At 39.4% G+C, this 23,604-nt stretch overlaps 2 protein-coding genes across 5 annotated transcripts in view; one reads left to right on the top strand and one right to left on the bottom strand.

Annotated features, from left to right (window-relative positions):
* Positions 1-584: 584 nt before the first annotated feature.
* On the bottom strand, positions 585-4,945 carry LOC135239098 (placenta-specific gene 8 protein-like). Of its 2 annotated transcripts, none has more exons than XM_064307532.1 (5): positions 4,811-4,945; positions 3,631-3,725; positions 1,994-2,118; positions 1,027-1,175; positions 585-759 (listed from the first exon to the last, which is right to left on the bottom strand). In XM_064307532.1, exons 1-4 carry the CDS (start codon positions 4,942-4,944, stop codon positions 1,071-1,073), a joined length of 459 nt encoding a protein of 152 aa, XP_064163602.1. In that variant the 5' UTR covers position 4,945; the 3' UTR covers positions 585-759; positions 1,027-1,070. The 2 variants fall into 2 exon arrangements, with proteins under 2 accessions (XP_064163602.1, XP_064163601.1); XM_064307531.1 differs by having other exon boundaries at positions 1,067-1,175; positions 4,811-4,944.
* Positions 4,946-9,302: 4,357 nt separating this feature from the next.
* The window catches only part of adamts6 (ADAM metallopeptidase with thrombospondin type 1 motif, 6), a 77,429-nt gene continuing 63,127 nt past the window's right edge, over positions 9,303-23,604 (top strand). Inside the window, exons 1-7 of one of the 3 annotated variants that reach the window (XM_064307695.1) lie at positions 9,303-9,798; positions 12,208-12,625; positions 14,339-14,703; positions 16,806-16,980; positions 19,339-19,556; positions 20,172-20,255; positions 21,949-22,094. In XM_064307695.1, coding sequence (XP_064163765.1) covers positions 12,529-12,625; positions 14,339-14,703; positions 16,806-16,980; positions 19,339-19,556; positions 20,172-20,255; positions 21,949-22,094 — 1,085 coding nt within the window. In that variant the 5' untranslated portion in view covers positions 9,303-9,798; positions 12,208-12,528. Of the gene's footprint in view, positions 9,799-10,735; positions 10,981-12,207; positions 12,626-14,338; positions 14,704-16,805; positions 16,981-19,338; positions 19,557-20,171; positions 20,256-21,948; positions 22,095-23,604 lie in introns of those variants that run through there. The other 2 variants (XM_064307693.1, XM_064307694.1) reach the window with 2 other exon arrangements.

Raw genomic sequence — 23,604 nt, 5'->3', positions numbered from 1 at the left:
TCCCATTAGAAGATTGAATTAAATCTTTTAAAGTTATATATTTTCTGAAACGTTATCAATTCCGCTTGGTCACCGTGAGTGTAAAATCGCTATGTAAATTATGGAACATGCGGCGATTTTTGGCCTATTGAAGCGTATACATGCTGTAGTAAATCGACCCCCAACCGCATTATCTAGGTATGTTAGTCCAACTCTGAAAAAATCGACTTTGTACAATTTCAGTCAGACTACAGTGTTTACATGATTTTTAAAAGTCCAGTTTTAGCCGGACTAAAACAATAAATCAACTTTTTCAAACATCATGTAAACCCACTGAGTGTGGCGCTGTGTGTTTACGTAGTCTTATCTGCACTGTTAGAAAAGCTCTGTCCAAATAAAAATCTGAGTGGTTCATCGACGAATGTTTTCAATATCTAAGTTGAATAACTCTTCAAAGCTCTTGAATTTTGCAACATGGAATATACTTGAAAAGGGCTGCATAGTAACTTGGCTCTGGGTTTTAATGTGAAAATGTGAGCAAAGAAATATAAAAAGACATTCCATAAAGATCAATGCTTTACTTGAGTAAACAACCTCCACAAGACTAAGTGCAACACAAGTTTATTACTTGAACCATTGCGTCAAGGTGTTAAGGAATACATCATACCAATATATTTATCATTTATCACATTCAAAATTTGGAGTCGCCATTTTTGATTGGACGATTGGACATGCGCAGAAGACTTGATTTGGTGGATTTATCTCTGTACCTTGTTACACCTGAAAGACACCATAATCATCACTTAAAAATGTACAGAATACCGTAAAAATAAGGCAGGTATTAAATCAGAATCTCCCCTCTGTAACAACACTCGCGCAATTTATAATATAAAATGTTATAATTGTATTTTGTCAAATGCAAAATTGCAGGCATGCATAACCACAATTGCTTTCCCATTGTTTTTAGCTGGCTCACCAGTAATAAGGTTAAAACCCATTGATTACAATGTACAGAAACTAAGATATGGCCGACCAGGATAACCTTACGTATTGACAGTCCGCAGCGGTGCACGTCTCCAGTCTTTACCGGCTTAGAGGACCCCTTGCTCCTTTCTTCGATCAATGTCTCTCTTCAGCTGGCAGACTGAGCAGACCAGACAGAAGCTATGGACAAGCCAGTCATTGCACAAGGAGCCCTGTGGGAACCCAGTAATGGACAAAATGAGCCATTTCAGTTAGTGGTGTGCCAGCTGAGGTTCACATTCTCCACATTAAACAACTTTACTTTTCGAAATTGTTATGGAACTTCTCATTAATCAGTCGAGAGAGCTGTTCTGTGGTGGTGCATCACCAACAGTGGCTAAAATTGGGTTTGTAAACTTCTGACCACAAAACTGAACGAAGGTTAGTTTTTATGGGGCAAAAACCTTTGTACAGCAACAAGTGAACATTTGTTAATTATTTATTTTTTTTTAAAACAAAAAACCCTGGAACACATTGATGAATAATGTCTATGTTGGCAGTTTCAATTGCCTTTGAAGCCCCTTTCTTTCTTTCTTTCTTCTGCCAGCTATTTACTTTTTTGAGCACCTGTGCATCACATGAAGTTTAAAGACTTAAGTGTGGGAGGAATGACCACCCCTCCATTACAAATTCACTCTAGTGTGTGTAATGGAGTTATTGCCCTCTCCTCTCCCTGTGTAAATTTTTGTGTCCCTCCTCTGTTCCTTTCCTATGTAGTAATCTTTTGTGATGGGGTGTGAATGCTTGAAAGCTGTGAAACGTGCACATGAGACTACAAGCCAAAAACACGCGAGTCTGCTGATCCATCTCTCTTTGTTACTACTCTCACATCTCCATGGTTTTTCTATTTTTTAAATATTTTGAGCTCTCCACCTGCACATGTTCCAGTCAGCGACTGTCTGAATAACAAATTATTAAAAATGTTAAGGAACCAAAGGACCCCAATGGACCCCTGATGAACAGCAGGACGGTGTGCTAGTGTTGGGCTCACCTTGATGTTGTACTTGGTTCTGTACACGCTGCGTATGGCCATGTTGAGGCCGCACAAGCAGCACTCGTCCATATCGCTGGCAATGGAGCAGCACATGCAGGGGAAACAGCACAGCCCATAGCAGCCTGCCATGATGGGAGACAGCATGATGATCTTCTCTGCTGCTTTTTGCACTTTACTGTGTTTTTTTGTTTGTTTGTTTGTTTGTTTTTTGTACTATAAATGAACATTCTGGGGCAATTGCAACCGACTTAGCAGAACATAATTGAATAACAGCCTCTTGTACTGTGTCTGGCACTTCCGCCTTTGCACCTGAGTGAGGTGAAAAAGTCCTTAAAATGACACAAGAGTATGTCTCACGTTCCCAGTGATATCTCTGGATAACTGGAAGGCATTGCGTAGGTGTTTGAAGAAGTAGAGGAGTTGCTTAATTAGAAGCAAAGGCCAAGTCAGTTCATGGAAACTGATATATAACCTTGCGGTTATGGATGTAGGAACTTCCTCATAAGCAAGGAGTGCCAGAAAGTGATGAAATCAGCATGGGTTTATACAAATAGGGTCATCTCCAATTTAATCTGTGTCTATGGAGCTCATTTTTATATTACAGTAAACTATAATGGCTATATACGTATGTAAAAATATAAGAACGTGGCTCTCAGAATAATAATATAACTGTTGCAAATCTCTCAGTAGAATTAAATTCTATAATTTGTCCATTCATTGAATTTTAGATGCACTGAAATGTAATGGAGGAATATCTATATGAAATTTGAAAGTTTAAATGAAAAGTGAAGCTCAAGTTCCAGTGCCGCCTTCTGTACTTGAATGGCTGATCCACATACAAAATAAAATCACTTGAGAACCCTGACAAAGATGGAGCTGCATTTCTGATTAACGCATTTTTCTATTGAAGAATGTCTTCTTCTTGAAATTGTTTCCTTACCCATTTGCCAAAATTTGGGATTTTCCTACATTCTATCATCCAAAATACTAGGGCCCCAATGTGCATCATAATTTCTGTAAAGTTGGAATTCTGTCATAGAGCAAATTATTATTTGATGGTCCATGATTGAATTGTCCAAACAAAATCAGGGCAGAAAAATACAAATTCTCACAGCAAGCTCAGAGTCTTTAATGCATACCCCCCCCCCCGCCCCCTACCCCCAAGGTGTAATCACCACCACTGTGTCTCACGCTGCAGAGAAAGCAAAATCAATGCTTGTATTTAAAAACTTTGATAGTTACTATAGCTGTTCTAATTACCTCCTGGACCTTGCTGTTTTAGGGAGTGCCAGTTAGGATGCTGGGTGTGTTCTCCTAGTAATTATGGGAATACTTGAACGATGAGTTCAAAGGTATGAAGTGTTGCCTTCATTTATGGTCAATGTGTAAAAATGTCTCAGCCTCACCTAGATATGGTACGTCCCAGGATATTACTAGGAGAGTTTCACACTGAATATTCTGTAAATACAGTGATGATTCAGATGGAATTTCATGGTAAAACAAAAGTAGAACCAACTCAACTGTCATACTGATGTGGGGAAATACTTTTTTTATCTGGCCTCAATAGCCCCCCCTCCCCCACCCACACACACACACACACACAGATATGAATTGACCATGGAGAAGGCACTTACATGTCCCACAGTCATCACAGAAACTACACAGGCCTGTCTGGAAATCTGAGGCTGCGTAGCTGCCGGGCTGATGGGTCACAGCCATTTTTCTCTTTCTGTGGGGTCAAACAGAGGTGAGTCAAAAAAGCATTCTGCTTCCTCACTGTCCCATGCCTTATGGTTCTGCCATGTGCATCTCATTTCCAGCATCTCAGTGTTTGTGTGTCTTTTGTTTAAAAAAGAAAAAGCTTGCGCTTCCCTCTTTTAGGGTTTTGGGGGACGGATAAGGTTGTGATATTATTTTCTGGTGACATGAGCAAATCTTATTATTCTGCTAGATAACCTGCCAGTAAGATGCTGCTTCAGCACCAACATAACTGATGTAAATATACATAATCACCTCCAAGCATGTCAAAGGACTCTTTCTTTTCCACAAAGCAACAGTTTTGGAGGACAGTGTGGCTTGTCATAGGATTTAGCGCTGTTGTAGCAGTATTATCAGTATTAACTAGCCTAGGGGACAAGGTATTCTGGTATTTGATCCAACAGAGCTTTCAATTTGCTGATCTGGGCTATCGCTTATTAATATGCTTTTAAAATATGATGGAAAGTTGATTCTCAAATAATTGTGTTTTTACCTGGCACTAAAGTGAACTTACAACTCAAAGTCTAAACCTCCTGAGACCCAGCAGTAAATTTTATTTTTTATTTTTTGATGTTACAGTGAACATACTTTCAAAATTTTTATTGAATGTCCCTTGTAGTGTAGATTTCAGTATATTCGAATATATGTTCTTGACATTAAGGCCATTTAATGCCCTACTGGGGGCAAAAATTAATTGCTAGGTCTTATTAGGTTTATTAAAGAAATATTTTCGAGTAAATATAAGATGTATTATAATAATAAAAAAAAGCATTCAAAACATTTTTTCAGTCCAAATTCATATTTTATGGCAAATGTGTCTTGCAGATAAAGAACGTAGGAAAAAGTTTAAGTAAATCCTCAAAACACAACCAAGCTATTGCACAATGAACCTGCAAATGTTTTTCCCGCTATCAGAAAAAATACAAACGTAATGTCTAGAACATTATCTTATTCCAAAGTTAGTTATTCAAAATACATAATTTCATACACATAAAATGGTATATATTTCCATAAATTGATTTCCTGCATATCCTCCAATGGTAGATCATATCTTACCTGTAAGAATGTATGCCTCTGAAATACAGTCCTCTGGAATGAATCTGGTGAATAGAAAGATAAGACAGCGGACGCGACTTAAAATCTCCAACGCCAGCCAATGAGCAACATCGTGTTGATGTGTCATATATCATTATCTTTTTTTTCATTGCATGGTAACAGGAAACAAACCATTGTGTTTGCACAGTAATCTCATCAATCCCCACCCAGGTCTTTATCACCCAGGTCAGGTTCACTGACTCTCACCAGGCAATGTCCTTTTCTGTTTTTTCTTTCTACTTTGCTTTTGTGAATTTGATACTATATTGCATTCACTGCACGTATGTCCATATGGTGTGGTTGTGTACAAGGAGTAAGGGAAGAGCTGTCCACCTGTTACTAAGGAGATTACAAATAACAAATTAAGTGCTCTGCACTGTGTTGTACTGTTAATTATGCAATGTTTTTTTTAACTTACATAAGATTATGTGATTATCTCCTAATAATAAATAAATAATAAAAAAGAATATGTGTCTGTGTCAAATTGTTTTAATGAAAGCCTTCACATAGTTTTAGGAATCCAATGATCATCAAAACTACAGAAGGAAAACATTGTATTTGTATTGAAAAAAATATTGTTTATATTGGATTAATAAGTCAAACTTAAACTTGGTTGAATCCAGGCTTTTTTGGAGTTCAGAATTTAAATTCCACAGCCCAATTTGTGATTTTTCAACGTTTCATCCCTATACAGTTAAAAATGTTTGCATTCTTTGTTCATACATGCCTTCAGTGGTGTACAATGCATCATAAATGTCACGTGAAAGAATAGGTGTGGACTCATAGTCACATTATATGACTGTGTACATATCAAAGCTCAAACTACCATATTTACAAATGTATTATCTAGGCCCACTGTGCTGTATCAAAGGTCGACTGCATTGAAAAGACTGTAGGATGAGGTGGATTGCCTTATTAATGCTGTTGATTGGTATGAGATCATTTATTTTATTCACGTTGATTTGGCCTACATGTGCTCATTGACTCCAGTTCATATTTGGCTTTTCTCAGGATTTGAGCTAGCTTGGTAGCATTTTGTTTAACAGTTTTTCCTCAACATTCCATCATTCTAATAAACTGACACCAGCTATCTCGAGCTGTCTCCTTGTTGAAATATGTTTCTGACAACGCTAACCTAGGCAAGGTTGATCACCAGGTAGTGATGTTTTCTTGTAATATTTTTGTCTGCTTGTCTGGGTAACTGGCTAGCTGTCTGTTTGTGGACTTTACTGGGATTGGCAAGCATAAGCTTAATATATGACTTGGATGCAAACTGCTAGTTTGCCTATCAGGTTAAATATTAGCTGGCATTAGCAAGTGGTAATGCTAGGGTACCATTAACTCAGGGTTTGTGACTGCATCAGTCCATTCACCTAGATTGTTTTCTAGGAGTATGAGTTGACAATGCTGAAAATTTGTCTCATGGTTTTTTTATTTTTTTATTTCCCCCATTTCTCCCCAATTTTGAATGCAACATTTATCCCAACCGCATTCATTGTTTGTCGAACACAGACAACCACGCTTTTCTCCAACTTGTGATGTCAGTGACCACTTCTGATCACTCCCCAGTAGACAGGTTGGGCGCATAAAAACCTGGGCTGGTGGAAGGCACTTCATGTGCAGCTCAACGGGTGCCCAACTGACCAGAAGGGGCCGCTGGTATGTGATGAGATGCTGTTGTCATCGACTGAAAGCATTCCAACCCTGGGGAAATGCTAGAGCCAGTTCTCCATTTCCCTATGGGCTGCCAGCCACAGTTGTCACTATATTATCAGTTCTTTCCAATGGTCCACCTCTCAATTCTCTCATGCTGTTTTCTTGTTTTTTGCACTGAAAAAACTGTCTTGGAGGAGGCTTTGGATCCTTTTCTTGGATATACACTCACCGGCCACTTCATTAGGTACTTGCTAGTACCGGGTGTGGTCTTCTGATGCTGTAGTCCATCTGCCTCAAGGTTCGACGTGTTGTGCATTCAGAGATGCTCTTCTGCATAACTCGGTTGTAACGAGTGGTTATTTGAGTTACTGTTGCCTTTCTATCAGCTCGAACCAGTCTGGCCATTCTCCTCTGACCTCTGCCATCAACAAGGCATTTTCGCCCAGAGAACTGCCGCTCACCGGATATTTTCTCTTTTTTGGACCATTCTCTGTAAACCCTAGAGATGGTTGTGCGTGAAAATCCAAGCAGTTTCTGAAATACTCAAACCAGCCCGTCCTGCACCAACAACCATGTCATGTTCAAAGTCACTTAAATCACCTTTCTTCCCCATTCTGATGCTTGGTTTGAACTTCAGCAGATCATGTTGACCATGTCTACATGCCTAAATGCATTGAGTTGCTGCCACGTGATTGGCTGATTAGATATTTGCATTAACGAGCAGTTGAACAGGTGTACCTAATAAAGTGGCCAGTGAGTTTGTATGTATGTATATATATATATATATATATATATGTATATATTGTATATATGCACATAGTGGCCATTTTATTCGGTACAACTATCCATATATATGACTTTTGGAGAATTGTCTGAAAAAATATTGCATTTGAAGAGATGCTATACAGTGCTTTTTGATTTTTTTAATTTTGTGAATTATTGTGTTTGGATCATTTTAGTTTTCTTGTCAATAGTTCAACTAATTTTTCAGTTTTCTTAGAAACTGCATACATAAAGAAATAAATAAATAAACAAACATTTTGCACAGTAACTTTTTGTTGTGGTACTTCTTTAATTATAAACATATTCTCACTGAACCCAACTTTCATAATTTCCTTACATATACCACACTTGGCAATATAAAAGTTTCATCACTTAAGAGGCTGTAGCAATTCAGATTATTGATAATGCATTACCTTGCCTTGTATAGGAATAATTTCATATTAAGAAATACACAAGTTTGAAACTTTAAAATTTAAAACATAGTCGAAGTATGTACCCATGCGTCGTTTATAATGACATATTTTTGCTTTCGACATATATTATCATTTTTTTATTAATAATAATAATAATAATAATAATAATAATAATAATAATAATAATAATAATAATAATAATAATAATAATAACAATAATAAAAACAGCTTTGTTTGTTGTGGAATAGCTTAAAAATATAGGAATGTTTGTTCGCAGTCACTCCGTTTGCTAAATATGAGGAATATTTGTGTGTTTTAAATTAGCCACACGATGTCGCAACAAGCAAACAGATAATCCAGGAAACTGTGTTTCTTCTTACTGTGTTATCCCGAACGAGGTCGTTAAAATAGTTCAGTATCGTACAGTGCTGAGACACCTTTTGGAAACGCAAAGTAGAAACAGGATCGTCTCATCAACACAGTATAGACAAACAGCAGATTGAGGATATGGTAATTCATGCAAAGTTAAGAGCATCTCAGACAGATAATAGTCAAAGGCACACGTGTAGTGAAAATGAAACGTCGTAGGCCTACAAATGTTCGAGAATATGATGCGGGGTTTGAAAAAGCAGAAATGAAAGCGGCATTAATGGCACGTTATTATTCATTCATTCATTCATTCGTTTATTTATTGCTTTATCACCACCTCTGATCTTGCGGCTGATGCTCTCGCTCAACATTTGCCCTGATGACTATTAGACCGGGGCGAGAGAATATTAAATAATAGGCTACTACCTTGTTATCTCATTATAACATGCTTTCATTATTTATGAATCGTTAACTGATCTATATGTTGCAATTCAGTAACGGGGTCTTTGTGGTGGAATTAGGACGCTTGCTCCTTAAAAGCAACCCAATCATTTCGGTCATTATTTGAAAAATTTTGCAGAAAACACAATGAACGCTTTCCATACTTCTTGTATTTAACGTGGATTGCAATGCGAATTTGGTAGCTGGGATCTGACTGTCCAAGTGGAGCACTTCCAAATAAAGTGATTCTATTCGGTTGTATGCCACGTTCATCAGCTGCCATTCCAATTATCATCTCCCCTATCATTTAGGGGGATAGCACACAACGAGTAATATGACTATTATTTTATTTAAATAAAGAATACGAGGCGGCCAGTATGAATACAAGCTTTAAATTCAAAATGTCACTCTGTCCATATTTATGCACATACTATCAAACTACTGACATGCATTTCGGTTTACAGGTAAAGTTCCACGAAGGCATATCGTCTGGCTAATTGTTAGAATACCATCTTCTCATGTTTACCCTGCGTAAAAAGTGTGTAGCTTTCTCTACGTGATTCAGGTAAGATACAGTTCTAGAGATGTAATAAAACATGTCTGCTACAACGAGGTCAGGAGCGAGCCAATTTTACATTCATGACGATACTGGACCCACTAAAACACTTTGAGAATAATGATTGTACCCTACTTGTACCCCTGGACCCCCCTCCCCCTTCACGCGATACTACATCGGTACATGCGCACAGCTGATGGTTAGACTAGGCACATCTGCATGACGTCAGTCGAACCTCCCAGCCTAGACTGCCAATTCTAAGCGGCTTCGGAACTTGGCTACAGGCCGGGCACTGTAATAAAGGGGGCTACTTCAACTCAACTTTGCTGTCCTGCATGCACTGCTTAAGTGAATTTTTGGTATAATTTTTGCAGAACATAGGTGCTTACGTGTTTAAGGCAAGCAAGCAAACAAACAAAATGGACAGTCAATAATCGTTTAAAGAGAGTAATACAAACAAATGAAACAGCTTGCTTTTCTTTCTTTTTGAGTAAATGAATTGATGGAATATGATTTTTCTGCCGAGTCAGTTGATTCTGTGAAGCTTCGCATCTCTCTTTTTTTCTTTTAAAGGAGAACTACTTACATTTTTCGGCATGCAAATCACAGTGAATTGTTTAAAGCGAAAGGAAAAGGGTCAGAAGAAGTGAGCACGGAACTTCAATGCAGACGAATTCTATTGTCTGTATTTTCAACTGTAGGCATTGCCTCTGACAATGAAGATGAAGACGGTAACTATCCGTTCGTGCAATCTGTTACGCGGCAGTAGCCTAGTGAAATGATGTATTTCCCGTGGAACTTTACGGAGCATATTCAGCCTATAGTAGGCTATAGCGTTTATTCGTAGCAAACCCTTTAAAAAACTACTAAGTGAACCGATGTTGAAGCCAGTACAGGCTTGGCTTTTTATAGTGACGTATGCATTTTTAACTTAACATAATTTCTAGGAGTTTAAAAAAAATGTGATTGTTTTTAGCTAAATGTTATTGCCTGTTTCTGGTAGCAGACTGTTGTCTTTGCAATATGTTGCATTGCTTCAATTTGAAGCTGTTTAGCGATGTACATGGTGGGAAAGCGTTTAGTTTCAAAATATTTTGACTCTTGTTATCATTTATAAAGTGACTGAAAAAGCTCTGACTATGAAACGTAGAAAGTTGGCGCTAAGGTTAGTTCTGAAATGACCCTACTCAAAGAAGCACTCAGGTGAAGGTTCTGGGGTACTTGTTACCGGTAGGTTACCGGTAAGACAAGTTACACATTTAGCTTCTCAGTTGGTCACCTGAATATCCCAGTTGTTAACGTCACATTGGGATGTTGATGATACAATAACGATGTGAACGGTGTTTAAAGCTTTATCGATTCTGTTTGTTTTTTGAAGCCCAACAATAAAGGCAGTAGATTATGCAAATGCGGTCTTGGATGTCAACTATGAGAAACACAGTGGTCCATCTCAAAATACTTATTTTTTGTGAAGAGATGCTTGCTTTTATTTTAGTGACCGGTGGTAATGGATTTGGGCCGGTTGCCAACTGTCTGGGTCACACGCGTTTTAGCCAAATAGACTTAGCGCTGCTGTCTGGAGCTGGGCTTCTGGATGTTAACTTTTTAAAAACCTAGCAAATTATGCAGCCTACTCTTGTAGGATGTGAATTGTAGTAATTGGCGTTTTAGCAATTATTTTTTACATATAATCATGTTTTGTCATAAGGAAACAATGTCTCTAAAGCAGAATTAATTAAATTGTCACACCAATGAGGCGACTGCTCTCCGAAAGTAATTTACAAAATTTAGGCCACTTTTACGCCGGGTTTAGCTAACGGCATTTGCTGAAATACCGGTAGTATACCTTTCCTGCCCGCAACAGCCACTGTCTCCTGTTGGTGCGCTATTGCTGGTGGAAGAAAGAATATTAGGTAAGTTGTCTTGTGCCGATGGCAGTTAAAATTACATCGTGATTGATGTCGTACCACAGCAACTTACTAAAGTTCATTAGCTGAATAACTCGCCTTGTCCTCCTATTCTGTCGCAGTGCATGAAATGTGTGAACAATACACCAGCGGTTGAACATTCACTGGTTATTTGCTGTGTTTGAAGTGGCTTAACTTCCAATTGTGTGTGGTATGTGAAAGCGCACGCATTTGTGGTTGACTACCAGTGGTTGTCGGGTTCTTTTTTAGTGTTGATAGCGGCGGCACAGCAACTTTTGGAGTATTCCGTTGCACAACCTTGTGGTACTATATAGGTCTGTCTGTCATTTACGGATGTGAATGTGCTTTTCCCATGCCATTGCATCCAGTACCGGCTATCTCGATTAAAATTGTGAAGTAGTGCTAGATCATGTCATTGAATTATTGTATGGATTTGATTATTGCTTTGAACTTGATGGTCGCAGCTATAATCAAGTTTGTGGTTTATCTTTTATGCAGTTTTATCGTTGTCTGCTTTGTGAATGTCAATTAAAAGAAAGCACTGTCAGTAGCAAGAATTCACATTAGCGTTATATTGAGAGGATGTTCTCTCTGAAACATGTCAAGTGCTGTTCTTCCCCTTTTTACTGATAAAATCATTTCAGACGAATATTCACGAACTCCCGAACAACAAAATTGATTATTTTGTACTTTGCCAAAATAACAGTTTTCAGTGTCATAATTCGCATTAGCATTAACATTCGCATGCCAAGTAAGATGATCTCTTAGTGAAATAATCTGTTCACACCAGATGCTGCATTGACTGCAGGCGCTTGAGGAAATTGTTGTAGGAACTCTTTTTAAGTTACTCAATTAGTTGTTTTGACTAGCGCTTGAAACTCTGGGAGGTTGTCCCGAGGCAGCGACTTAAATCGCGGCGAAGAAATCCTATATCAGTCTCTTATCCCTGTTTAACGGAGACAGCTATTAAGTGCGTAATGCACCTGAAACAGTTCACAATGTATTCTGGAAAGATTGCTGATATGAGATACAGATAGACAGATCAGAATCATCGGACAAACAGTGTCAAATTTCCATTATGAACTGTGTGTATCCTGCATTTTATGTTCTTTTAATTTCCCACTGGAAAAAAAAAATATATCAAGAATAAAATGTTTGTGCTACTGGAGTCAAGTTGTGTGCAGTGTACAATAAGCAATCATTTATTTTCAGGTACACAGATGGATAGTTCAAGACAGACCTCCAGTATAGATCTGCTGCTTTGGAATTACTTGAAGTAATTGACTAATGGATTCTTGTGTCTCACATGGAGGAAGCAAGCACAGAAGCAAATGCATGTAGAGACTTGGAAGAGCCCACTGTCAGCATAAATTTGAAACCTGGATCAACACTTTCACAAGTCTGACAACATATCACGGACGTAAACCATGGACTTGTTATGGTGCGATACTGGATTGAGCACATCTTTTTAGCCCGACTGTAGCCCCCCTCCCAACCCCCTCCCCCCACCCCATGTTAGATCTTTACTAAATTATGGAAATTTTGTGGAAGACGCTGACTTGGATATTGAGCCTAGTTATGGCTTCTTCTGAATTTCAAAGCCTCAACAGACTCTCGCACAATTCCCAAGGTAGGCTATCTCTGCAATGTGTTGTTTAATGGGCATGAGTTGGCAGGGGACTCTTACACTTGATGTTTTGGGCATGATGTTTTACCCTTAACCGGGGGGGGGGGGGGGAGTTGGTGTGGATGTTAAGGCATTGCTCTGTTTTAAGAGTTAGAGTGGTACTACTTCAGCACTATTTCTGAAAAAAAAAACCCACTAAGATTTGGTGTTTGTCTTTAGAAAAGGAAGGTTATGATGAACTGGTGGTCACCTTTAGTTTCATAAGGGGAAAATAAAATACTACTCACATTTGTTTATAGAAAACTGAGTGGTCATATCAACTCAGCCAACAGCAAGGGTCCAGCCTCTTTGTCTTGTGTCCATGTGTGGCCTGATTGCATGACCCCAGTTTGCCCCCAGTATCTTTTATCAATGTCACACTGAAGTCTGTCTATTAATGTCTCACAAAATTTTTAGACTCAAATACAGACTGATCTCTTGTGGATTCATCTGTGTTAAAGGCTAAAATGAGACACACTGAGTCAATCTGACATGTAGACTGTAAATCTAAACTTTTGGCTGTTCAGTTTTCTCATGAAAAGAAACTGCGCACATTGTTCTCCTAGCCCTGGTCCAGGTTAGATGGTAGGAGGACTGAGATTTGAGTCAAATATGTTGAAGGCATTTTGGAAACTTTCTGAACCAATAGAGCCTATGAGTATGATTATGAAGATCAGCATGATTACACTACAATAGTTATCCAATATCCTAATTAATTGCTTAATTCATTGTAAATTATAACTCTATGGACACTCTTTTCCCTATCCAGGACAACTTACGTGCTCAATTTGAAGGTGTTAATTCTGCAGGTGACATGGTTCTTGATAAATAATGGACGTGTGCACCAGATAATCAGAGAGAGATGATGTATGACTCATAAGATGAGGCTACCCAAGTCCAGGGTAGACTGCTGTCTAAGTCTGCCCCCTCAGTTTGGAGAACAATTTAAAGTGTAAACAAGATTCTCACCTTTGGCATGACATGAGCAGTTTCTTTGACTAAGTGATCAAATGAAGACTGAACTAAAAGTTCCTATAAAATCAGAGCTTTTGCCTTTTTCTCAGGATTCAAATTTCTGCATTATTCCAGCATTGTTGAAGACACTGGCAAATTGATTATGTTACATGGGGTAGTTATCTGATATTTTGGTTAAAAAAACTGGTCTTGTATCCAGAAGGCTGCAGGTTAGATTCCTGGGCTGATTGATCTATGTCACTGTTGTCTTGAGGAAGGTACTTCACATCAATTTCAGTAAATACAGGGCTGTTTTCATGTTTAGTAGGTAAAATGTAAGCTACGTAAATCAAAGTAGACAAGGCTGTCTTTCATGCAATTGGTAATTACATGCCATTAGATTTATACTTATGCTAAATCAAAAGGAGAAATGGGTAAGCTGTTGGAATTGTGGCTTATGTCAAATCAGGTTTGGATCCCTCCTCTTTACCTCAGTGTACATTGCTTCTCAGCTGAAGCTTTGCTTGAGGAAAGAATTCCAGTCTCTGTGCCGTGGGCATCGAGGTGGGAAGCAGCAAGTTGGGAAGTTGGATGGCATCTGTAATCAGCAAAAATTACCACTTGTTTTTTTTCCCCGTTTCGCCCTCACTTCTGCTCCCCTACACTTATTCTTTCTCCCCCTCCCCCAAAATCCTCACCCTGGGCTAACGCTTCCTGAAAAAGAGGAGTTCCTGTCCTACCTTGAACAGTACCAGTTGACAGTCCCGGTAAGGGTGAACGAGAACGGCGAGTTCCTGAGCTACACTGTGAAACACCACCGGCCCACTCGGCGAAGGAGGGGACTGGACCCGTCGGGGCCCGACCCGTCCGATTCCAGGATGTTCTACCGGCTGTCGGCCTACGGAAGGCATTTTCACTTAAACCTGGCCCCGAATCCCCACTTGGTGTCAAAACATTTTACTGTAGAATACTGGGGAAAAGATGGACCAGAATGGCGGCATGACTTTGTTGATAATTGCCATTATGTTGGATTTCTGCAGGACCAATACAGCACCACAAAAGTGGCGTTGAGCAACTGTAAGGGCTTGGTGAGTAGAGTGACACACCTGTCACTGCTGTTGATACTTTTATTATTTCATTATTATTTTCAGTAAAAACGGGTATGATCACTTCAGTACTGAATTTGAAAATATTATGGGAAATATTAGGCTTTCTTGTGGACATGGAATATACAGTCTGTGCCTACTCATCTAACAAATATGCGAGAAGCTTTCCCCTGGTGACACATGGCTAATTTGCATTTGCACTTCTCTGGGCAAGATGGAGCAACAGGATAGATGGCTGTGCTGGCAGTATTGGTGCTTGCCCTGGTCTGTTGAACACAGCATTACACACACACACACAGACACACATACTGTAACCAATTGAGTGAGCCTTTTCTGATAACTATTTTGACACCTTGTTTCAATGTCAAAATGTTATTTGTTACTGAGGGCTGCACAGATATTATATGCTTTTGTCACACAACTTTCACTCAGTGTGCTACTCACCTCCAACAAAATATTCCCTTGGGAAATAAAAGTGATATAAAGGCACATTCCACTCTAAGGAAAAAAGAGTTGGAAAAAATATGCTGACCAAACGTTAACAAAGTAGCTAATTATTAATTCTAAGGCGTATATCCAGTCCTGTACTGAGACAGACTGGCTGGCCAGCTCCACCATATTAACTACAGAATTCTATAAATCTATTAAACTCTTTGCTTTGCCTTACTTTGGCTACTTCATATGAACGGAAAAATCCCTCTGTTGCTCTTTTGCCAAATGCATTAATCTGGAGATAAAAACATTGTGTTAGCATTGTGTTTACTCTTATTGCAGGCAAAAGCATTGGCACCCCATGATAAGGTATAATTTGAGGTTACGTTCAATTGGCTGAACTCTAGTCATTCCTAATAAAAACCAAAAGTGGAAAATGTGCATTGAAATGCATCAAATGGTCCAATCTCATCCCCACTGCCAAAATATTTTAAATGTTTGCATTGTGAACTGTAAGCACATTGCCAAGCGCACCAGTGTGTTTCCTTGTGCACTTTGTTATTATTGTCAGAGGTTTTAATTGGCTCCATTGCAATTTCACAGACCTGGAGAATGTGCCATGTGTTTTTATAAATGTATTCCAAGTTACTTTTATGATTTATGTGAAGATGGGAGTGTTGAGAGGTCACAGATTGTGTAGTTTGGTCTACATCCCAGTAATTATGGGGTTTTTCCTCTGTTTAATTGATTGTTTGAATGTATTACATTGGAATGTAGTGTTTAAAAAAATATTTTACTGCAACTTTGGTAAACTGAATTTATAGGTGATGCCACATGATTCATATAGCTTGGAATAGCTAAAAGTTGCATTGGTTTCACAGGTGCAGATTGCATTTTTTTGAATCTCTGCAATTTTGGAAGAGATTACATCACAATGCACTTTGCTTATGAGAATGACAAATAAAAGAATGATTTGTTTCAACTGTTTTATTAAACTAGGATCAGATAAAATCTAATTTGGTTCAGAGCATTAAAAACCAATGTTAAACCTCTTACTCTAGCCCATAAAATAAAGAATGAAAAACTTGGAATAGCAATATACTGGGGAAGGAGTTTACATTCCTGGCACATGGCAGTTTGAGCTATCACAAGTTTTATGCATGCAGGTTCCTAAAGAAATTGCACATAAAGAACGATATAAATATTCTGTGTTTGGGTGGCAATGCTGTAAACTGGTAAGGGATGTAATGGATGGGCATGCTATTCAGTTTTTAAGTTCATAAGGGTAGTGTTTCTGTTCTACCCCTGGACAAGGCACTTAATTGCTCTGGGAAATATCCAGCTGTAAAAATGTAAATTTTACAAGTTGCTAAGGGCAAATATAATAACACAAATAATTATGATAATGTTGGAGCTCTGTAAGTACAGTTACACAAGCATTATTGTAACAGCCATAAATCACCAAGATCTTACAGTGGCTTCTAAGCATCTGCATGCTGCAAGTAAGACCTGGAATTGCTCAAACTGCTGTGGAATTGGGGTTTTTTCTCCCGTCCCTGCTATATACCCACAATGATTCAAATGTTGTGCTTTGTCTTGTTTTGCTCGATTGTCCATAACCTGTTCTCTCAATGTTCTTGTTTTTCAACAAGCATGGTGTTATTACAACAGAAGAAGAACAGTATTTAATTGAGCCATTAAAGAACATATCCTCCAAAAATCCCAGTGATTTAAACCTTGAAGAAGGCCAGCCACATGTTATTTATAAAAAGTCTTCCATTCCCCGGCCCCAAGAGCACAGGGAGGAGTTCAGCTGTGGTGTTTCAGGTTGGTGAATCTCCATCTTGGCCACTTGGCCCACTGACGTGAAGGGATGGCTATACATAATGGTCAAGGAAATATTGGTTTCTTGTGCACTTCATTCACAGAAAAATTGCTCACATTTGCGAACACTGCCACTTTAAAGTCGTACATTGCATTGGCCCACATCATCCTATGAAAATTCTGGTCTCTATATGTAATGTCTGCATTTCCTCTTCATTAAAGTTGCATTATCCCAAGAGATCAGTTTTATCCAGAGTTTCTCCAGGAACTGTGTTGAGGGAAAGCTCTGCTCCTCAGGTAACTCTAAAATGCTTGACAGTTTGAGAGAAGACAAATGTCAAGATTTATGCTGTTGGGCTGGTGTGTTCTTATTAGGTTGTTATTAGTTACAGCCAAGACTGCCATTGCCATGAAGCCAACATGTTGCAACACGTATCAGCTTGTGGCTTTTCCCAGTGCATCTGAGCTTCAAACACACAGGCCTTCAGCTGCTCGGTTCAAAGGGACAGTGTCGGTTAATTTCTGACATGCAGAAGTGTTTGAATGGGCTTCTCTTTAAAGCTGCGTTAGTTGAGTGCCTGATCAGGGGACCGATACCTTTGCATTGCCTTGGCCTCGTTTACTTACACTAAGGGATCACAAAGTTTAGGACAATGCTGGTGCTAGACTGAATGCTGTTTAGTGCCATACATCATTACAAATATTTTATAACTAGGGCCACCAGTTAGTCTCCCTTCGTTTTCTGGCTAGGCACTTCAGTCCTCCACCAGCTACAGGTCTCGATAGCCTCTATTAAGACACTTCTCAAACAATTATCCAATTTGCACCTCCTCAGTAATCTAAGTTGATAAAATAATTGTCTCTAATTAAGCACGGATGATGACTGACAGCAATATTTACAAGTGACACTCAAGTGTTAAATTCAGTTTGAAAATACCCAAAATAAAAAAGAGTGCAGTTATATAACATTTGCACAAGAAAGTTAAATAAAAAATGTATTTGTGATTCAACTAATGAACCAATCATGGTCTTCAAGTAAGACTTTAAGTTGAATCAGGTGTCTTAGTGCTGGGCTAAAATTAAAACCTGCAGCCATGCCAGCCCTTTTCAGATAACAGTGGTCACCCCTAATTCATATGGATTCATTTTTCTTTTTACTGTAGTGATACTCAATTCTGGTCCTGGAGAGCTACAGAGCCTTCTGGTTTTTGTTTTTTCCTTAAGATCAGTGACTGGTTCAGACCTGAGAAACCAGGTGACCTGAATTAACTGTGTAATCAAATGCTTTAATTGACCAATTGCTGTGCTACTCAAGTGCTGAGTAAGGAGCTGGCTCTCCAGGACCAGGAGTGAGAACCCCTGGCTCAAAGATATGCTTTTCACAGCACTTAAACTTACATCCATGTTCAGTTTTCTTCTTGACTCTCCCCATATTAGATCACCTAATTGTTTTTTTTTATAAATCTGTCAGTTAGAACTCAGTTATTTGAGTAGTCACTTGACTGTGTTGTTGGAGTGCCACTGTGGTTATGGGGACCACTGTTGGATAGCCTTTGAAATACAAGTTTAAATCCCTGCAGATCACATGGTGGAGACAAACTGGTGGACCTATTTATAACCTTGACTTTCCTCACCTAAGTCATGTCTACTGGTCTTTGAATATACTGTAGGTGGCATCATACTGCCTAAAGTTTTGTCTTTGGGGTCCATGCAATGCTGTTCAATATAATATTGTCAAATTATTCAGACAGCCATGAGTTTCACCTTGTAGTGGAAGAGCAATCGTGGCTCCACTCACCATTGGTGGTTGGAGTCATCAGTCTTTCTTAGCTTGTATAAACTAGCTTGTACAAACCAATCATGACACATTGGTTTCCATCACAACAGCACTATGATTACTCGATTTTGGAGTCTCATGAAGGCTCACTTTTATGTTTCTAGAACATTCTACCAGTCTGGACACAGGCTGTGATTGCGATCATAGCCATTGGTGTGCATGGCTCAAATGGTCTTTTGCTGTTCCAGTGACTTTGGTTACTCCAACATTCAGAGTTCTGGAGTTCTGAGAACAAAACTGTGGTCGAAACACAATCTCCTGATTTGCCTGAACTGGTCCATTGTTGAAAGACAGTCTGTGGTCTCTGAGGAAATATTTTTTTAAAGTCACATTATTAGCCGGATCCAGTCGCTGCACATTACTGCATAATGCCTTAATGGCAGGATGTTTAAAACTTGGTTGTTGCTGTAAACAGTCAGAGAACATTTCATAATGTTAACTGGTGACCCCTAAAGTCGCTCATTCTCTCTTTACCTCCCCCCCCCCATACCCTGCCCCACCCTACCCCACTCCATCTCTTACAGACCTCACAAGAAGTGGGACACCCTGCTGGCTGAGCAGTCCTGTCTCCACTCCCCCAGCCCCTTCCCCAATTAATAGCAGTACAAACAGCGCCCACCGGCATAAACGATCGGTCAGTTCAGAGCGTTTTGTGGAGACCCTAGTGGTAGCTGACAAAATGATGGTGGGGTACCATGGGCGCAAGGACATCGAGCACTACATCCTGTCTGTGATGAATATTGTAAGTTTGATCCCACTTTTCTGTGTCTAACCTCCTCACCGCTGCCACCACCCCAGACACCCCCGGCCCTCCAGCACAAAACAGCTGGAGGTGCATTTAAATAGCTCTGTAGTATTACTGCCGTGAAAGTTGTAAATGTGATTGTGGTGAAGCGTCTTTATTCTGCCTTTCTTGCGATTTACAAGACTCCATTGATTTCCCCGCAAATGGAAAAGAATTTTGGGTTTATGTTTGAAGAACTTACTCTGCTGTATCTTTTCACTTTATAACAATGAAAAGGGCCCCTCTCTCCTCTTAGTTTTATTCTCAAAAGAAAGAGTTCATGTGAGATAATGGCACTGACGTCTTCAGAGTTCTTACCGGAGTTCACCAGGAAACCTTTTGTGATGTTTTCAAACGTATGTTCATAGTAAGGAAAGTCAAATGGACAAATTTTCAAACCTCATCTTAATAGGTAACATAGGGTTATAACTGGTCATACAGTTGCTGTGAACTTAGCATGAACTTAGCATGCGGTTAGTGCATCTGCGTTTAGGTGTTGGGTAAATTTTGCGGTGTTGACACAGTGACACAATTTGTCTGACTTTCTGTCTTTTTTTCTTTTCTGGAGGTCAGGTTGCCAAACTGTACCGGGATGCCAGTCTAGGAAACGTTGTGAACATTATTGTAACACGGCTGATTGTTCTGACAGAAGACCAGGTGAGGATGCTCTCAATCACTCAAGTTTTCTCATGTACCTAGCTTCAAATCTTTTAAGGCATAAGAAGTTTCTTTCATTATTCTGTAAATGAAATAAAGTTTTCAATAATGCCCGGCAGGTCTGTCAATCAATTTATTTTTGTTTTGTAATTGCTGTGATTATACGTGGAGACAAGTGCAATTTTAGTCTTAAAGGTTAGCAGACACCTTTAACCTTCTGCTAACCTAGGCAACAGATTGATTGCGTAGTCTAACTGCAATATGTGCTTCTCAAATGTTGCACTCTAACTGCTTAAGATATATAAATAGGTTCAGTATCTGCTTTTCCAGGTTGTACTGTTTTTACCCATAGACCACAGTGTGTGTGTGTGTGCGCATGTGGATGTGTGTGTGTGTGTGTTTGTGTATGTTTGTTTTTCCCCAACGCACCCACATGCGTAATGTAGTATGTAGGGTGCACACCCAGACACACAGAGGGACGTTGTTCTCCGCTGTGTCCCAGACCTCGCTTGTGTTGGCCAAAACTCACCAACCACGGCACCATTGACCTACATCCCTCCTGTGTGTAGGCCACACCCCCTGACCCCTATACTCTCTGACCTGATAATCGGTCAGGGAGGAATGGTTTGCTCCACAGACATGAGTTTTTTTGACACTTGAAGACTGACTATTTGCCGAGAGAAAGAGAGAGAGAGAGAAAGAGATAGAAGGAGAGACAGAGAGAGAGGCAGCACACAGGCCATGGCACCGTTAAAAGGAAATCGCAGGAAAGACTATTTTAAGAAGCTAAAGGACTCGCCATATGAGGGCTGTCAACTATTTTATGTGATTGGCATGGATGTGGCGGAGGGAAGCATCTTACCATATGACTACCACCACTAAAGATGAAAGAAACTCAAATAGAGATGTGCTCAGACGCCACTCCCATGGGAAGCTTCGCTTCATGATTTTTTTTTTAATCTAATGGAAAAAACAGAGGCTGAGTTTTTTTTTTTTTGGTATCTTTTTTCAGGAATCATACATGTCATTTTTTCACAGGATGGAAGCAAAACGAAGCAAAGATTTCTATTCTTGAGAGTTTCCATTATAGATAGGACCCTGTTATAAGACCGTTATAACTCAAGGACATGGAATATACTTTGTCTGCCAAATCACGGACTGTCGTGATTGGTGGTTAATTAGCTGTACACGTGTTCAGACACGTTAAATGTCCGAATTTATTTGTGTGTAAGTGTGTGTATGTGTGTGTGTGTGTGTGTGTGTGTGTGTGGAAGTTGGGGGGTGGGGGGCATTGTGCCTGTGCATGCCTGTGTGTGCATTTGCATTGTTTGACGTCTGACTTGGACATCCTGAACACCAAGTGCTGCTGTTTATATATTTTTTTAATTTTAGTTAAACAAAAACAGTTGTTTACAGCAGCTGGATGGCTGTGTCCTAGTGTTTACAGAGGGCCATCAAATGGTGACCTAATTGACCTACTTGCACTTGGTCAATGATGTTAGTGTTATGTAATGTTCAGGGCCCTGAACTTAGGATGAATGGTTGTCAGTTGATCTCCTGTAGAAGGACTGATATCTGTCACTTATTTGCACATGGGACAGAAGTGTTTTTGTGACAGTGATACTCAGCTCTTTTCCCCTGTGTGTGTGTGTCTGTGTGTATGTGTGTGGGGGGAGGGGTTCTTGTTTTTTAGCCAAACCTGGAGATTAACCACCATGCAGATAAGTCACTGGATAGCTTCTGCAAGTGGCAAAAGTCCATTCTGTCACACCAGGGAGATGGGAACAGCATTCCAGAGAATGGAATTGCTCACCACGACAACGCTGTTCTTATTACCAGGTTGGTATAGAAATTTTGTCCTTTCATGCTATTGCAGTGACATCCTAATTCGCAAATGTCCCTTTTCCAATTGGTTGAGCCAATTATAGTGATGTCCCTGCTTGTCATGCAAGTTTTGTTATGTAGAAGCCATACTTTCTATGATTTAGCATTTTGTATGCACATGCACTATACGGGGGAAATACTTTTTCTAACTGGCAAGTGTAAATGTGTATGAATATATTTACGTATTTTGATATGAAGGTTCATGAACCATTCATCACCAGTAGATAAAGTAGATCACATCCCAATACTGTGAAAGGAACATTTTAATGAATAGTTGAATATTTGTTATTCCTTGATGCTGGTATTTACGTTTACTCAGTGGATCGTCCCAAGTGCTTCTAGTTTACATGGTTTATTTAGTTAAATGTATTTTTCTGCCTAGTCCTGTCTTCTCAAGACCTGTTGGTTTAGTTCAGATTGATTGGCTTGTTTATTGGGTGGTCCCTGGATGGAGGTTTTTTCATTTTTTTCAGAGCTTCCCAGTCACTCAAAAGTTGTGGGAGCAAAACATTTGATCAGGACACTTTCATCTGCAAATTGTCTCTTCGTTATATCTTCGTATGATGTCATTTTACTTCTGATGTGGTATGTGGTGTCTGTTTTTTTGTTTGCTTTCTTGGCACCATGAACTTCCTTCCCTTAGCTCTTCATGTCTTAGAGCTCAGAGGGGTGTGACACTGAATGTAGCATGAACACATTTTTCCTCATGCGTCCATTTACAGCTTACATATTTCACCTCAGGTCCTAAAAATCCTTGAGTTTTTGAAAGTACTGCTTTATGCATACCAGTCATTCTGCAGTTTATGGGTGGCAACTGTGTTTTAGTGAAAACACTGTCATTACCAGGAATCAGGTTTATTATTGCTTAGCTGTTTTGCCGCAGACCCTAGCAACAGGGCATATCCCCTGTTGGGAGTTGGGTCCACTTGTTATGTCTGGATAGGAGACTCATCTCGTTGATTGGCCTTGAAGTAAGAAAACTGAATAAAAAACCATACCTCTTTCTCTTTTTTTTATCTCTCATTGAACCTGTAGGCCATTCATCATCAGTTAGCTGAAAATTCTGAAACTGAATATAGAAAGGATGTTTTTTTAAAGCTGGCTAACTCCACTGGTTGGTCTTTGGCTATAAGTTCTGAAGTACTGAAGGCTATTTCATGCCTTGGCTTTGATAGCAGCCTTGTTTTATGAAGTTGCCACCACAATCTGTGAACAGCATTTCTAGCTACCATGGGTGTCATATGGTGTAAGTCTTAAAATGCTCCTTGGAGATTACTCTGTAGCCAATCTCAGACACATTTTGTTGCTGCTTTTAGCACCTCATGGTAGTAGTCAGGGTGAGTTATGAGCAATGGTAGGTTTGAATTCCAAGATAATGTTGCTGTGTCTCCCTGCCAGGCCTATAATCTACAGTACTACACTGCTCGGGTAGGGATCCTGCTGTATAATTGGGTAATATTTGGAA

Source organism: Anguilla rostrata, chromosome 14 (assembly GCF_018555375.3).
Source record: "Anguilla rostrata isolate EN2019 chromosome 14, ASM1855537v3, whole genome shotgun sequence".
Lineage (NCBI taxonomy): Eukaryota > Metazoa > Chordata > Actinopteri > Anguilliformes > Anguillidae > Anguilla > Anguilla rostrata.
This window is presented reverse-complemented; position numbering and strand designations above follow the sequence as displayed.